This window comes from Callithrix jacchus, chromosome 10 (genome assembly GCF_049354715.1).
Source record: "Callithrix jacchus isolate 240 chromosome 10, calJac240_pri, whole genome shotgun sequence".
Taxonomy (NCBI): Eukaryota; Metazoa; Chordata; class Mammalia; order Primates; family Cebidae; genus Callithrix; species Callithrix jacchus.
In genome coordinates, this window is record NC_133511.1 from 67,034,402 (window position 1) to 67,050,896 (window position 16,495).

General features: G+C 41.6%; 1 protein-coding gene across 8 annotated transcripts in view; it reads right to left on the bottom strand.

Moving 5' to 3' along the window:
- Window positions 1-1,551: 1,551 nt before the first annotated feature.
- PAAF1 (proteasomal ATPase associated factor 1) overlaps window positions 1,552-16,495 on the bottom strand; it is a 48,454-nt gene continuing 33,510 nt past the window's right edge. For 6 of the 8 annotated variants that reach the window (XM_002754764.8, XM_035265492.3, XM_002754762.7 and 3 more), the window contains 5 exons: window positions 16,154-16,245; window positions 14,017-14,132; window positions 12,069-12,151; window positions 4,370-4,452; window positions 1,552-1,987 (listed from right to left, as the gene is read on the bottom strand). In XM_002754764.8, the coding sequence (XP_002754810.1) occupies window positions 1,910-1,987; window positions 4,370-4,452; window positions 12,069-12,151; window positions 14,017-14,132; window positions 16,154-16,245 (452 nt within the window). In that variant the 3' untranslated portion in view covers window positions 1,552-1,909. Of the gene's footprint in view, window positions 1,988-4,329; window positions 4,453-12,068; window positions 12,152-14,016; window positions 14,133-16,153; window positions 16,246-16,495 lie in introns of all 8 variants that reach the window. The other 2 variants (XM_035265491.3, XM_009007456.5) reach the window with 2 other exon arrangements.

Below are 16,495 nucleotides of genomic sequence, written 5' to 3' on the forward strand. Positions count from 1 at the left end.
TTTGCCAGGCGCAGTGGCTCATGTCTGTAATCCCAGCACTTTGGGAGGCTGAGGCAGGTAGATCACAAGGTCAGGAGTATGAGACCAGCCTGGCCAACATGGTGAAACCCCGTCTCTAATAAAAATACAAAAAAATTAGCTGGGTGTGGTGGTGCGTACCTGTAGCCCCACTTACTTGAGAGGCTGAAGCAGGAGAATTGCTTGAACCTGGGAGACAGAGGTTGCAGTGAGCCAATATCACACCATTACACTCCAGCCTGGGTGACAGAGCAAGACTCACTAAAAAAAAAAAAAAAAAGCCTCTGTCCAAAATATTATTACCCAAGCCAGGAATGACCTTCCTCTCTTAAATAAATTGAAATCTTAATCTGCATGTCCTAGCTCAAATGTTGCATCTTCCAAGACATTTTTCTCTAATAATCTCAAAAATATAAATAATATGGTATCCATACTCTGGACATTGTTAAAAAGAATGAGGAACATCTAAATGTACTGAGATGGAAAATCTCAGACATACTAAGTGAAAATTAGCCATGGTATACATACATTATGATTCCATTTCTATGTTGAGAGAAAAAAAGAGGCAACCATGCCATTCCCTTGCTTAAAATCCTTCAGGGGTTCCCCACTGTCAACCACGTGGAGTCTGAGCTCCTTACCTGATATCCATGCTCCTTCCTTATTTGGGCTCTGCCAGCCTCTGCGGCCTCATCTCCTACAGACCAACCTCTTCATCTTGAGCCCTGGATTCCAGCTGTGACTAATGTGCCCTCCACCATCTCTTCCTTTAGATCAGTGGTTCTCAAACTTTAGCATGCATCAGAATCACCTAAAATGCTTGTTAAACTACAGATTGCTAGCTGCATCCGTAGAATTTCTGATTCAGGTCTAGGATTGGGCCTAACAATTTCTATTTTCTAACAGTGCCTTTAAAATGATTCTGACTCAACTTCCTCACCTACATATAGGCTGACCAATCATTTTGGTTTGAGACTGCCCCAGTTTTGGCAATGAAAGTTTCAAGTCACAGAAAACTCCTTGGTTCCAAGCAAACTGGGACAGGTGGTTACCAACTGCATAAGAATCTCTCCCAGGTTGCAGCTTACAGGACTTATTTTTTTTTTTTGAGACAGAGTTTCGCTCTTTTCACCCAGGCCGGAGTGCAATGGCGCGATCTCGGCTCACTGCAACCTCCGCCTCCTGGGTTCAGGCAATTCTCCTGCCTCAGCCTCCTGAGTAGCTGGGATTACAGGCATGCGCTACCGTGTCCAGCTAATTTTTTTGTATTTTTAGTAGAGATGGGGTTTCACCATGTTGACCAGAATGGTCTCGATCTCTTGACCTCATGATCCACCCACCTCGGCCTCCCAAAGTGCTGGGATTACAGGCGTGAGCCACCGCGCCCGGCCGCTTACAGGACATTTATTGCTACTGCCAAGCAGGCCTTCTCTATGGCCAGGCAACAGAGAGTGCTAAGGAAGGAATTCCATCATCCTGACTGACTTTTTGCTGGAATAAGAGTATTTAACAAAGTTTTTCATATTCAGGCAATTCCAAACATATTTTCTTTATTTCCTCCAGAAAACAGGCTTTAGTACTGTAAACATTTAACACAATTGGTTTGAGAACAAACTAGAAGCATCTATATCCTTGCCCTGTGTTGGTTGCTGGGGTAAGTTTATACAAGGAAAAGTTGGGACAAATGCAGTGGGCACAGGTGAGCTTCTTACTCAGTTCAAAGTAGGTCCTGGGATGACAGTTCCATATAGCCTGTACAGCTGACTTTCTGTGATATCCAAGGGGTGTCCAAGACATTATGGGCCATGGTCCTTGGGAAGGACTGATGATGTTTCTGCTCATTGTTGATCAGGGTCAAACCTTTTCACTAACTGGGACTCCTTCCAAGAGTTCAGAGGTCAGAAAGCTGGTAGCGTCGTATAAGACTGTCTCGACAGCATGCATAGATCTGTTTCTCCCATGTGGCTACCTAGAAGACAAGAATTCACAGTTCAAAGGAAGCCTGAGAATATTCCATTTCAAAAGATGCAGGCTTATGATTGATACACTCTAGTTCCAGGGAGTTTGAGAAGACTTTATGAAGGCAACAGAATTACATCCAGGATAACAAAAATCTCTCGCCCATAGTGATGGGTGCATCCCAACCACTGGGATCCACCCATGACTACAGAACAGACAAACTAATTGGCCCAAGTGGAAAGTAAACCTATTAGTGTTGTATAAGTTTAGCACAGATGGTCTACCTCTGGAGAGGAGATAGTTCATAGATGGGCTTGGCTGTTCTTGAACCTTATAAAATTCGATGCAAAAAAGCTCTGAATTTGTGCCTTTTTTTCTGAAGAGGATTTCATCAACTTCTCAAGGAAAATAGCATGAATTCTGGAGTTAATCTCAGCTTTACTACCAGCCAGCTGCATGACCTAGGGCAACTTTCTCAACCCCTCTGGACCCCAGTTTCCTCATTTGTACAATGGAAATATGTTGATTCAAAATAAAGAACACGACACAAGAAGTTTAAAAAATAAAATATACCTTTATGCATTTACCTGGAATTAGCTCTAAGATGGTAAGTTTAAAAAAAATTTCACGGCCAGGAGCAGTGGCTCATGCCTGTAATCCCAGCACTTTGGGAGGCCAAGGCGGGTAGATCATGAGGTCAGGAGTTCAAGACCAGCCTGGCCAAGATGTTGAAACCCCGTCTCTACTAAAAATACAAAAATTATCTGGGTGCGGTGGCACATGCCTGTAATCCCAGCTACTCAGGAGGCTGAGGCAGGAGATTCGCTTGAACCTGGGAGGCGGAGGTTGCAGTGAGCCGAAATTGTGCCATTGTACTCTAGCCTGGGTGACAGAGTGAGACTCCATCTCAAAAAAAAAGAAAAAAGAAAAAAAAAATTCACAGGGCAATATATAGAGAATAATCACAATTATGAACAGACTGAAAAATATATGCCAAACTGTTAACACTAGTTACTTTTGGAAAAGAGGATGGGAACCAAAAAGGTCATAAAGGAGACTTTTAAATGTGTATAATTCTGTATGGTTTCAAGTTTTATAGATATTAACTGTACAACTTTTTAAAAATTGTAGGAAAAAATAGGGAGAATAATACCTACACTTCCATCCCATCTCAGGCCAGGTGCAGTGGCTCACACCTGTAATCCCAGCACTTTGGGAGGCCAAGGCAGGTGGATTACCTGAGGTCGGGAGTTCAAGACCAGCCTGACCAACATGGTGAAACCCCACCTCTAAAAAAAGGAAAAAATTAAAAAATAATAAAAAGTAAAAAAATAAAAAAGTGATACCTATACTTCAACAAATGGTAACAAAGATTAGATAACATATATAAAACTTTCACAACAATGTCTGGTCAATAAATATTTCCCTTTTTTCTCTTTCTATTCTAAACAAATGAGAAAATCAGTCAATAAGGGGAGTTTTAATAATAATAATAATGAATAATATTTATAGAATATATTTTCAAAGAGCTTTTATATTACGAACTTCATTTTATAGATGAATTGACAGGCTAGTGAGGTGAAGTAAGTTTTTAAGTTTATGGAGCTCGTAAGTGATGAAGTCATTTTTTTTTTTTTTTTTTTTTTGAGACAGGGTCTCACTCTGTCACCTACACTGGTGTGCACCATCACAGCTCACTGCAGCCTCAACTTCCCAGGCCTAAGCAATCATCCCATCTCAGCCTCCCGAATGAGTAGCTGGGACTACAGGTGTGTGCACCACCATCCCCAGCTAATTTTTCTGTATTTTTTGTAGAGACAGGGGTCTCATCTTATTGCCCAGGCTGGTTCTGAACTCCTGGGTTCAAGGAACCCACCTGCCTCAGCCTCCCAAAGTGCTGGGATTACAGCTGTCAATCACTTCTTTTTGTTTTTTGAGATGGAGTCTCACTCTGTTGCCCAGGTTGGAGTGTAGTGGCATGATCTCAGCTCATTGCAGCCTCCGCCTCCCGGGTTCAAGTGATTCTCTTTCCTTAGCCTTCCAAGTAGCTGGGACTACAAGCATGTACCACCACACCCAGCTAATTCTTTTGTATTTTTAGTAGAGACGGGGTTTCATCATGCTGGCCAGGCTGGTCTTGAACTCCCCACCTCAACTGATCTGCCCAACTCGGCCTCCCAAAGTGCTAGGATTACAGATCTGAGCCACTGTGCCTGGCCCAGAAGTCACTTCTGACTCAAGCTCTTGATTTCTTCCCATCCCACCACATTGCTTATACAATATGCACTATTTTATCATCCCTAATGACCACAAGGTAGCTGGATACAGTTTTGTAAAAGCCCTAGATCTCACATGTGAATCACCCAGGCCTGGTCTCGTCTCGAGCCTGTACCTTGTACACAGGGTCACAGTCAGCCCCAGTGAGCTCAATGACATAGTCTAAATCCTGCTGCACAATAAAACAGCTTCCATCACCTAAAAGGCAGAAAGAAAATTCATATAAGAGAAAACTGCATCCAAAGAGTTTAAAGCTCAATATTTTTATTTGCTCCTGTAGATCACTAGCCTAAAGAAGATGGTTCGAAGACCCAGAATGGCAAATAGATCTTATCATTGTGGGCCTATATATATTGGTTTTTTTGTTTGTTTGTTTGTTTGTTTGTTTTGAGACAGAGTTTTGCTCTTGCTGCCCAGGCTGGCGTGCAAAGGCGTGGTCTCAGCTCACTGCAAACTCCACCTTTGGGGTTCAAGCAACTCTCCTGCCTCAGCCTCCTAAGCAGCTGGGATTAAAGGTGTCCGCCACCACACCCGACTAATTTGTATATTTTTAGTAGAGACAAGTTTTCACCATATTGGCCAGGCTGGTCTCGAACTCCCAAACTCAGCTGATCTGCCCGCCTCAGCCTCCCAACATGCTGGGATAACAAGCATAAACCACCGTGCCCTGCCTATGTGGGCCAATTATGATGACCTATAGTGGCTGCCTAGAATGCTGAGCTGGGTGGATTTGAAGAGCAAGTGTGAGTTCTGTGGGAAGAAGGGATGTCTTTGATTAGCAATGCCTGTCAAAGGCACAGAGCAAGCAACCACAAGTGTGGGTATGTATGTGTGTGTGTGTGTATATATATATATATATATATATATTTGCAAACTTATCCTAGATTATTATTTGTAATAGAGAATGTCTAATGGCCTACAGGTGGAACACAGGAGGGGAGAAATGTCGAGGCCCTGGGAGGCCTACCTGCTGGTTCTTGATGCGCACATCAAGAAGGTACTTTAGAGATGCCACTGAGACAACATAGGCTTTGGATGTGCTGCAGTATGGCTCTAGGTTTCAAGACCACGTTCCTCTTGTAACAGAAAATCTCACTTTAAGCCAGAGTGGGAAACCCACCATAATCTTTTATCAGCTTCTCACTGTTATTATGTCATTCAACAAGGAAAAGTGACATCTACCATTGAGTTTTTTCCATCTGGAAACAGCATATGATTACTATAGCTTTTCTTCTGCACTCATAAGTTTCTATATACAAATGTTATCCACTAAATAAGCCCTATCTATTTCCATCATCTCCAGGAAGCTATTAATATTTGTCACCATCCTATATGGTGAATTCTTTCTCTATCCATCTCCTCTAATATTTATTATTCCTTTGATACTTCAACATATCTTACCCTGTAAGATATGTTCTACTTTTGGTAGGTGTGTGTCTTATCATTAGAACATGAGGATAAGGAACACTTTTTAGGAGAGATTATCAGGGCATGGGGTGCTAGCAGGAGTAACAAGACACTAACATTTATAGAATGTCTGCCTTACAGCAGGTATTTTACATATTTTATCTCTAAGGAAACTCATAGAAAAGCTATGACTTATCAAGGTCACAGAGCAATTAGATTAAACTGTATATTTGTGCCATTTTTATAAGTCAAAACTGGTCAAATATTAAGAATTTCGGCCAGGTGCAGTGGTTCACACCTGTAATCCCAGCACTTTGGGAGGCCAAAGTGGGTGGATCACAAGGTCAGGATTTTGAGACCAGCCTTACCAATATGGTGAAACCCTGTCTCTACTAAAAATACACATATAAAAAAAATAGCTGGGTGTGGTGGCGGGGCACCTGTAGTCCCAGCTACTTGGGAGGCTGAGGCAGGAAAATCACTTGAACCCAGGAGGCAGAGGTTGCAGTGAGCCAAGATTGTACCACTGCACTCCATCCTAGGCAATAGAGGGAGACTCCATCTAAGAAAAAAAAATTTCATAGGGCTGAATCTAATTGTAAGTGAGAAAGTGAGGATTTAAACTAATTGGTTCGGTTGTCAGTTTAGGTTTAAATTCTATGTTCTTTCTACATCATACCGTTGCCCAATAAAATGAGGGCTAAGTAGGAGGTCAGGGCTAGAGCTATGGATTCCCATCATTAACAGCTAAAACTATGTTAACAGTTGACATGCTATGCTAAAGAAGAAGCATGGACAAAGAAAAGGTAAAAGAACAAACAAAAGCTGAACCCTAGTTCTCCGGCTTAGGGAAGGCAACAATAAAAGGAATAGCAAAAGGATTCAAGTTCAAAAAACAATTTGAGAACTATGAATCATGCTAGGCACTTACAAACATAAGCTACTGAAACCCAAGAAAGGGGCAGTGACTGGAAAGAGAGAATAACCAGGAAATTAGTGTCACAGAAGTCAAGAGACAAGAGTTTTAAGAAGAAATAATAGTGATATAATTAACACTAAGAGTGATAAAAGATGAAGAATCTTTACTCATTCATTGAACAAGTATTTATGGAGATTCTTCAGACCTATGTAAAGCTAGGGATACAGAGATGAAGAAGAATGGTACCTGCCCTCAAGAAAACTTAGGGATTGGGGGATGAGACAAGAAACACATCATTGGTGGCCTTTAAGAGGACAATGTGAGTAGAGGGACAGGAATGGGAGAGATCTACTGGGAGAGTGTGGCATGGCAGCAAAATTCCTCATTCCAGAAAACTAGTGCAAGGGGAAAATGAAATGGATCACATATGTGGTGGCGGCAGCATCAAGGGAGGGTGCCACAAGTGTATGCCAGCTCTTCTCTTAGCAAGGTTCTGAAACAGGGTACTGCTGCATCACCAAACTGATGCCAAAGCATGGGAAGAAGGAGAGATTGAGAGTATTACTCTTTACTATGATCTAGAAATCCTGGAGGAGAAGGGCAGGGGAAATATGGTACCAGTTTTAACTGGGACAAAGGCTACCTTCCTATGTCAGAGCAATGGCCATGGAAATCTGGACACTGTTGGCTGCCTACTCAAGAACTATTTCCCTGCCCTTTTCCCAGCTAAAAGAATCCCAAATTGTTTCTGCTAACAAGTGACCCAGGGGTTAATCTTGATTAGTGCAAGCCAATTATGGTAATTCCATTCTCCTTGCCAGAGTCTAACGTGGGGGCATGTGGTATAATTCTGGCCAATGAGGTAAGTCTGCAAGTTCAGGGGCTGCTTCTGAGGAAATTTTCCTTCAAAAAGGATAGAATATCCACTGTTATGTGAGAAAGCCAGCTGCTGCAGCTATCTTGTACTGAAACCATAAGGGAACAAGCTGTAGGACAAAAGCCAGCACGCTAGGGTGGAGAGAACCAAAATGGAAAAGAAGCTAGATTCTTGGTTTTGTTTCCCTTTCCTTGCTACAACTTCTCTTTTTTTAATTTTTTTTGAGACAGAGTCTCGTTCTGTCGCCCAGGCTAGAGTGCAGTGGCTCTATCTTGACTCACTGCAACCTCCATCTCTCTGGTTCAACAATTCTCCTGCCTCAGCCTCCCGAGTAGCTGGGATTCCAGGCATACACCACCGCACAGAGCTAATTATTGTATTTTTAGTAGAGATGGTGTTTTGCCATGCTGTCTAGGCTGGTTTTGAATGCCTAACCTCAGGTGATCCGCCACCTTGGCCTCCCAAAGTGCTGGGATTACAGGTGTCAGCACCGCGTCCGACCTTGTTTTTTAAATTTTTTTTTTTAAGATGGAGTCTCACTCTGTCACCTAGGTTGGAGTGCAATGATACAATCTCAGGTCACTGCAACCTCTGCCTCCCAGGCTGAAGCAATTATCCTGCCTCAGCCTTCCGAGAAGCTGGGACTGCAGACGCATGCCACCATGCCCAGTTAATTTCTGTGTTTTTAGTAGAGACAGGGTTTCACCGTGTTGGCCAGGGTGTTCTCAAACTCCTGACCACAAGTGATCTACCCATTTTGACCTCCCAAAGTGTTGGGATTACAGGCGTGAACCACCACGCCCAGTCACTATCTTTGAAGACTTTTTTTTTAATAAAAAAAAAATATTTTTGAGACAGGGTCGACTCGTCACCTAGGCTGTAATGCAGTGGCACACACAATCATGGCTCACTGCAGCCTCAACCTCCTAGGCTCAAGTGATCCTCCCACCTCAGCCTCCTGTGTAGCTGGGACCACAGAACTGAGCCACCACGCCTGGCTAATTTTTATTTTTTGTAGAGACAGGATCTCCTATGTTGCCCAAGCTGGTCTCAAACCCCTGGGCTCAAGTGATCCTCCCACCTCAGCCTCCCAAAATGCTGGGATTACAGGCATGAGCCTCCCTGCCCAGCCGATTTGCTTTTTAAATTAAAAAAAAAAAAAGGTAAAACATCTTATATTAACAGAAAAGTTAAAAGATAGTACAGAGGCCCGGATCCAAGATGGCCGATCGCTAACATCCCGGGATTGCAGCTCTCAGGGAAGGCGCGGAGAACTAGAGGATGCCACACTTTCAGACAAAGTCTGGTCGCTCACGGAGCAGAAGATCCCCCAGTGGTGGAAACACACGGGTCGCCAGCGCGACTCTCGTGGTCGGCGCAGCGGTTCCGCCGGCACCTCGGCGCGGCAGCTCTCGGAGCAGAGTAAACGGGACAGGTTCCCCTTCTGACCGAGGTTTGGAGCCCCGGGAAGGCAGAGTCGCCTACTACGGAAACAAGAAGGAAGCCCGACAGGAGAATCCTGGGCAGAAAAGCACCATCAGTTTTAACGCCGCTGCTCTGGCCCTGGGAACTAACAACCTGGACGTCCACTCAAGAGACCTAATCTGAAAGTTGGTAATTTCAAAGACGAGAGGAGGATAAATTTACAATGACGGGAAGAAACCAGCGTAAAAAAGCTGAGAATACTCAAAGTCAGAACGCCTCTCCCTCTAAAGATGATCACAGTTCCACATCAACAATGGAACAAGGCTTGATGGAGAACGAGCGCCTCCTGATGACAGAATCATTCTTCAAGGAATGGATAATAACAAACTTCGGTGAGTTAAAAGAACATGTTGTAGCCCAACGTAAAGAAACTAGGAACTTTGACAAAAGGCTTGATGAAATCCTATTGCGAATAGACAACTTAGAGAGGAGTATGAGTGAATTAATGAAACTGAAGAATACAATACAGGAACTCCGAGAAGTATGCACAGGTTTAAACACTCGAATTGTTCAAGCAGAAAAAGGGATATCAGAGGTCAAAGTCCAACTTAATGAAATAAAACGTGAAGAAAAGATTAGAGAAAAAAGGATAAAAAGGAATGAGCAAAGTCTCCAAGAAATGTGGGACTATGTGAAAAGACCAAATTTACGTTTGATAGGTGTACCTGAATGCAACGGAGAGAATGAATCCAAGCTGGAAAATACCCTTCAGGATATTATTCAGGAAAATTTTCCTAAACTAGCAAAGCAGGTCAACATTCAACCCCAGGTAATACAGAGAACACCACAAAGATATTCCTCAAGAAGAGCAACCCCAAGGCACATAATCGTTAGATTCACCAGGGTTGAAACGAAGGAGAGGATACTAAGGGCAGCCAGAGAGAAAGGTCGGATAACCCACAAAGGCAAGCCTATCAGACTTACAGCAGATCTCTCGGCAGAAACTCTACAGGCCAGAAGAGAGTGGGGGCCAATATTCAACATCCTCAAAGAACAGAACCTTCAGCCCAGAATTTCATATCCAGCCAAACTAAGCTTCACAACTGAAGGAAAAATAAAATCTTTTATGAACAAGCAAGAACTCAGAGATTTTATTACCACCAGGCCTGCTTTACAAGAGCTTCTGAAAGAAGCATTACACACAGAAAGAAACAACCAGTATTAGCCTTTCTAAAAATACACCAAAAAGTAAAGAGCACCAACATAAAGAAGAATTTACACCAACACATGGATAAAACAGCCAGTCAACATCAAATGGCAGTAACCCTAAATTTAAATTGACTGAATTCCCAATCAAAAGACACAGCCAAAACCCAACGGCATGTTACATCCAGACCTGTTTCACATGCAAGGATACACAAAGACTCAAAACAAAGGGATGGAGAAAGATTTACCAACCAAATGGAGAGCAAAAATAAATAATAAATAAATAAAAAGCAGGAGTAGCAATTCTTGTATCGGATAAAATAGATTTTAAAGCAACAAAGATATAGTGGTAAAAGGATCAATGCAACAAGAGCTAACGATCCTAACACCCAGATAGGAGACTTAGATTCAATGAGACAGAAAATTAATAAGGATATCAAGGACTCGAACTCAGATCCAGAACAAGTAAACTTAATAAATATTTATAGAGCTCTCCACTTCAAATACACAAAATATACATTCTTGTCAATACCACATCACACCTACCCATTAGTTTAAATGAAACATTGATTGGCCATTATTAATACCCAATTTTTTTCAAAATAAAGCAATATTTCCATTTACTCTCCCTCTTTCTCTTCCTCTTTCTTCCTCTCCTTTACTTATTCTTTTTTTTTTTCTTTCCTTCTCTCAAAAAAAAAGAAATCAACTTGTAAACCTCTAGATCCAGGTCGGCAATGTCTCTTTCATTGCTTGATTTCCTTTCTTCCCTTCCCTCCCTCCCTCCCTCCCTCCCCGCTTCCTCCCTTCCTTCCTTCCTTCATCCCTTCCTTTCTCCCTACCGTCCTTCTTCCCTTCCTTCCTGCCTTCCTCCCCCCCAAAAAAAAAAAAAAAAAAAAAAAATAGTACAGAAAGTCCCCATATGCCCTTGGTCAGTTTCAGTTTTTCCCAAGTGTTATCTATGATCTTACGCTTGTTAAAATAAAGATGCCAACCTTAACATCCTGGATCCAATCCAGAATATGCTGACTTAGTTGTCAAGTTTCCTTAGTCTCCTTGGTTGATTTTATTTTGAAATCGTTAAATTATTATAATCAGAAACAAAATCTGGACCTCTTGTTAAGTAAAGCAGTGCATTTTCCTAACTGTTTAAACCATGTTCAGCTGGGTATTCTGCAAATAATAGCTCCAAACATCCTAGCTGATACACTGAAATGCTCAAGGTAGGTAGTCCGTCCAGGCTGTAGAGCTGTGAGTCCTCCTCACCTACATCATTCCTACAGGAATCCAGTGTCCCTTAATGTACACTTTGTTCCAGGCATTTCCCCACCACCATTCCTGAACTCCATTCCAAACAGTTTGTCTTGGCTATACCAAGGTACTCGCTTCACCTAGAATATGCATTAAAGCATCAAACACAGCACCTATTGCATAGCAGGCCCTCAGGAAATGCTAGTGCTCTTCTTCTTTTGTCCCCCTTTCCTCATCTATAACTTTGCAGATACAATCACTTCAGCTTTCAGTGTCCATCTTTACATCTCCAGTGGGTGAAATCTTTATTGGCTTACATGCCACCTAGTCCACGAAGACCTTGCTGACAGCACTCCTACCTCTAGAATTAGCTATTCTCCATGTCCTCATGCAGTCTTCTGATGCAGTCCTTATCAAACTGGACTGCAATCATATCTTCACTTCTGTCTGCCTTACTGTGTGCTCCTTTAGGGCAGAAGAGTGGTGGGCATTGAGCTAAATTCTGGGAATAACACAATGAATAAGGCAAGTCATCATCCCCAAGGAGCTTGAACTAAAGGAGGACACAGATAATCACAACACAGAGTGACAAACACTATTGATAAGTACAGTATGTCAAAGAATCATGGGGGACCATGCCCCAACGTAGCCATAGATCAGACCCTTAAAACTAAGTTTTATTAACTGAACTACAGAGAAGCATCTCTCTCAATTGGCCCATGAACCCACCTTGGCTAGCAATGAATCCATCTCTGAAACTTAGCAGGGATAGAACTGGTGCTCCTGATCTGTGGATGATTTGTACTGGAGCCCTAGGATTCAGAGAAAGGGCAAATTTTACTTTCTTTCTTCAAAAGCAATACTTGACTATATTCAACATATGGTACTAACTACATAAGAACAAACAGGATAAATGTAGAGAAAGATTAAACATTTCTATGGTTTCTCTCCTGGCAAGAACGTTAACTTGCAGATTAAGGTAATTCATTTAAAACCATCCATGTCTCTATACATGAACTAAGTCAGCACCCAAATCCTGAGTTTTTAGGGCAGGTATGATAATGGGTTGAAGATAACAATATTAGCAGTATATTAACCTTTTCACTTAATGAAATAATTAAGATTTGTTGTAAAATATTAAAATTGTCAGGACTCTAAAAAGAAAAGGAAAGCTGAGTGAGAATTAATTTCACATATATGTAAGGGTGAGTCTATAATAGTGATCAGGGATTCCCTATCTCTGCGGAGGCAAAAAAAAAAAAAAGAAGAAGAAGAAGAAGAAGAAAAGAAAAGGAAAAAGAAAAAAAAGCAAAAATTAAGTAACTGAAATAATGGAAGAAAAGGTATAAGCTAGTCACCATCTACTGGAATTTCTTCCCTGCTCTTGGAATAAACTTGGAATGGCAGGTAAGGTCTAAGCAACTCCTGTTTTCCTATCTGGTATCACTTCTCACCACTGCCCCCATCTGCAAGGAACATACCTGTCATAGACCCCTCAAATCAACCCATCATCACATGCCTTCATATATGAGATTCTATACATGAGATTCTACCGAGGCAAGCTCTTTTCCTCCTTAATTGGTAACTTCCTACTCAACAAGACCCAATGTTTCTCATTTCCTTGGAGAAGCAGTCTCACCTTCTTCCCTCCTTTTCCTTAAATTTCTGTGGATAGCGCTGTCAGACAAGTGATCACCCTGCACAATAGTCTTTTACTTGTCTATCTTTACCATTAGATTCCAAGTGCCTCAAAGGCAGAGTCTGTGTCTTTTATTTCTGTTTTTCAGTGCCCTGCACCAAGCCTGATACCCACAGAAGCTACTCAATAAATATCAGTTGAAAAGGAAGGAAATCAAAGGAGGAAGGGACAGAATTGTAGAAATTGTTAAATCCTGCAACAGAGAGACTATATGATTCTCTTTGGATATCTTTATTTCTATTTATTGATTTATTTATGAGATGGGAGTCTTGCTCTGTCACCCAGGCTGGAGTGCAATGATGCGGTCTCAGTTTACTGCAACCTCTGCCTCCTGGGTTCAAGCGAGTCTCCTGCTTCAGCCTCCTGAGTAGCTGGAACTACAGGTGTGTGCTACCACACCTGGCTAATTTTTGTATTTTTAGTAGAGACAGGGTTTCACCATGTTGACCAGGCTGGTCTCAAAAACTCCTGACCTCATGATCCGCCTACCTTGGCCTCCCAAAGTGCTGAGATTACAGGCGTTAGCCACTGTGCCCGGCCAGGATATCTTTAAGACCAAGGAAAAGCTAGTTTTGGAAAGGTCATGATCAAAACTACATAACAAACAGAGCTGGGTTCCTTGAACTAAAAACAATCAATCTTAGGCTAGCCAGGGTCTAAAGTCTAAAAAAATGACTGAGCTCTTTAAGGTTAAAAGTTATAGACAACCAATTTAAATGAAATGTTAGTTCATATTTAAGCTTAATTTTCAAAGCAATCATTAGTCAGACAATCATAACAGTATGAATCATATTATCTTTAAATATGAGTCCAGGAATAAGAAGAAGAATAAGAAAATTCAGACTGGAAAACCTTTGTAAATGGAAAAATATACCCTTGATTCAACAGTTATCTATATGCTAGGCTAAATCAATGTTAAAGCCAATAAAAATTTCCACTCTGTAGAAGACTGGCATCATGTAATGAATGGTGACTCACCTTGGACTCCTCACATCCAGCTGATAAATGTTTCCATCTTGAGTCCCAGCCAATAGCAAGAAGCCAGAGAGAAAAGTACAGCAGTTGAATGCATCTGAGCCAATAAAGAGGAACACCTGGGAACAAGTAGTAGGCAAAAATGCTGTTTAAAGATTAGTTTTATTCCAGAAATAAACAGGCACCGAAAAAGGAAAAATTTCACTATTTTTTGAGATATTTTCTTCCTTCCCCACTTAATTATTCTCAAATGGTAAATTACACATTTGCCAAAAACTAAGAAGAAAGTAGTACTCCCAGAATTTCAGGAACCTGAAGTTGGCTAAGGACTTGAGCAGTTTATGTAATATACTCTGAGGTGGCAGTTTTCCAACTACTACCACTCAACACACTGTCTCACAGGATCCTCACCATCAAAACTCCTTTTTTTCCCCTTTTTCATGACACCTTCTATTTGAGAACCACTTGCAATTCCCACATGTAAGTTTTGCTCCATGTTACTTCAACGTTTTGAAGAGGGTACTTTGTAGGAAAATAAACAGGCTTAAATAAAGTGGCAATGTAAAGAATCACAATTCTCCCCATGAATCTGAGAAATACATTATTAGATTTTCATTTATTCCTGACTGTTAGCTCAAACTAATGTCTTCCCCAAACATTCTAAAAAAGAAAAGGCCAAAATCAAAATAAACAACTCTGGTTTCCCTCTGGAAGTAAAAGCCAGCATGGAAACTCAAGTACAAAGCTGGCATTAGCAAAAATGGTAATGTTCCTGAAACAAACTTTGAAAATGGAAACCTCACCAGCACAATGGATTAACAAGATGAAATGAAAACAGCAAACCCTGTGGCCAAAGCAAATCATTCAAGTTGTCTGGATGACGATTACAGGAGCTAGAAGGAAATTTTAAAAATCTAATCTCTGGGAAGAGAGAATTTAGTTAAGAGCATAATCTGCCCAGAAAACGTCAGAGGATGTAGGAAGAAACTTCAACTAATAGTTCTGTTCATTAACTGATCAAGAGTCCTGAATGCATGAGTCCTTTTTTTTGAGACAGGGTCTCACTCTGGTTCCCCAGGCTGGAGTGGAGTGGCATAATCTTGGCTCATTGCAGCCTCGACCTTCCAGGCTAAGGTGATCCTCCCACCTCAGCATCCCAAGTAACTGTAGCTGGGATTACAGGTTCATGCCACCATGCCCAGTTAATTTTTATATTTTTAATAGAGATGGGTTTTTTTGCCCAGGCCAGTCTTGAACTCCTGGACTCAAGCAATCCACCCTTTTTGGGCCTCCCAGAAAGCTGGGATAACAGGCATGAGACCGTGCCTGGTCGCATGAGTTCTTTACTCAGAATTTTTTTTACATTACCTTAGAGGTAGCAGGACTCATAAAGAAAGAAAAGCTATACAACGTCATCATTTTAGATAGCACACTAAGGCCCAGAGAGGAAAAGTGACTTAAAGATCACAAAACAAGAGCATTTAATCCTCATCACATACCCTATTATACCCAATTTAGTGACGAAGAAACAGGCTCAGAGAGGTTAACTAACTTGCCCAATGCTATAACCATAAAGTATTAATACTTCTATTAATAGAAGTTCTGAGATTTATTTTATTATTTTCTTCAAGTGCTGCACAAGAACTGGGATTTAGGGCAAGGCACAGTGGCTCATACCTGTACTCCTAGCACTTTTGGAGCCTGAGGAAGGTGGATCGCTTGAGGTCATGAGTTTGAGACCAGCCTGGCCAGCCTGGTGAAACTATGTCTCTACTGAAAACAAAAAAATTAGCCAGGCATGATGGAGGGCCTATAATCCCAGCTACTCGGGAGGCTGATGCAGGAGAATCACTTGAACTTAGGAGGCAGAGGTTGCAGTGAGCTGAGCCAAGATTGTGCCACTGCACCCAACCTGGGCAACAAAGTGAGCCTCTGTCTTAAAAAAAAAAAAAGAACTGGGATTTAAATGTTGCCCTTATTTCAAATCCCACACTCTTAATCATTACGCTGTACTGCCTCTTATGCAGCCTTCTCAAAAGTGAACACAGGGAGCAAGTAGAAATGTTTCCAAAATAGCTTTCTAAGAAACAGAGTGACCACAGTTGCCTCCAAGTTGAAAGGTCATATAGGAAGCACTTGCCGGCTGCCTGCTCTGTAGTCCCAAGCACTGAAGTTTCTTATCTTCCCGGGCCAACAGCAGCATTTTTGCCTCTGTTCCAACCTCTCGTTCACCTGCATGACAAATGAACTGTGTTAATAACAGTGAGACCGATCAGCTGGCAGTGCCCACAGAGCACCAATCCTAATGGTTGATAACTGATTATACTCTATGTTAGCAATTCACTTATTACAAAGAAAACATTTGTTATGTTCTGTATCTCACTGTGGTATTATTTATACAACCGGACATATTTGTCAAAACTCACAGAACCATACAATTAAAAAGACTGACTTTATTTTTACGTTTTAAAAATGTTTTTTA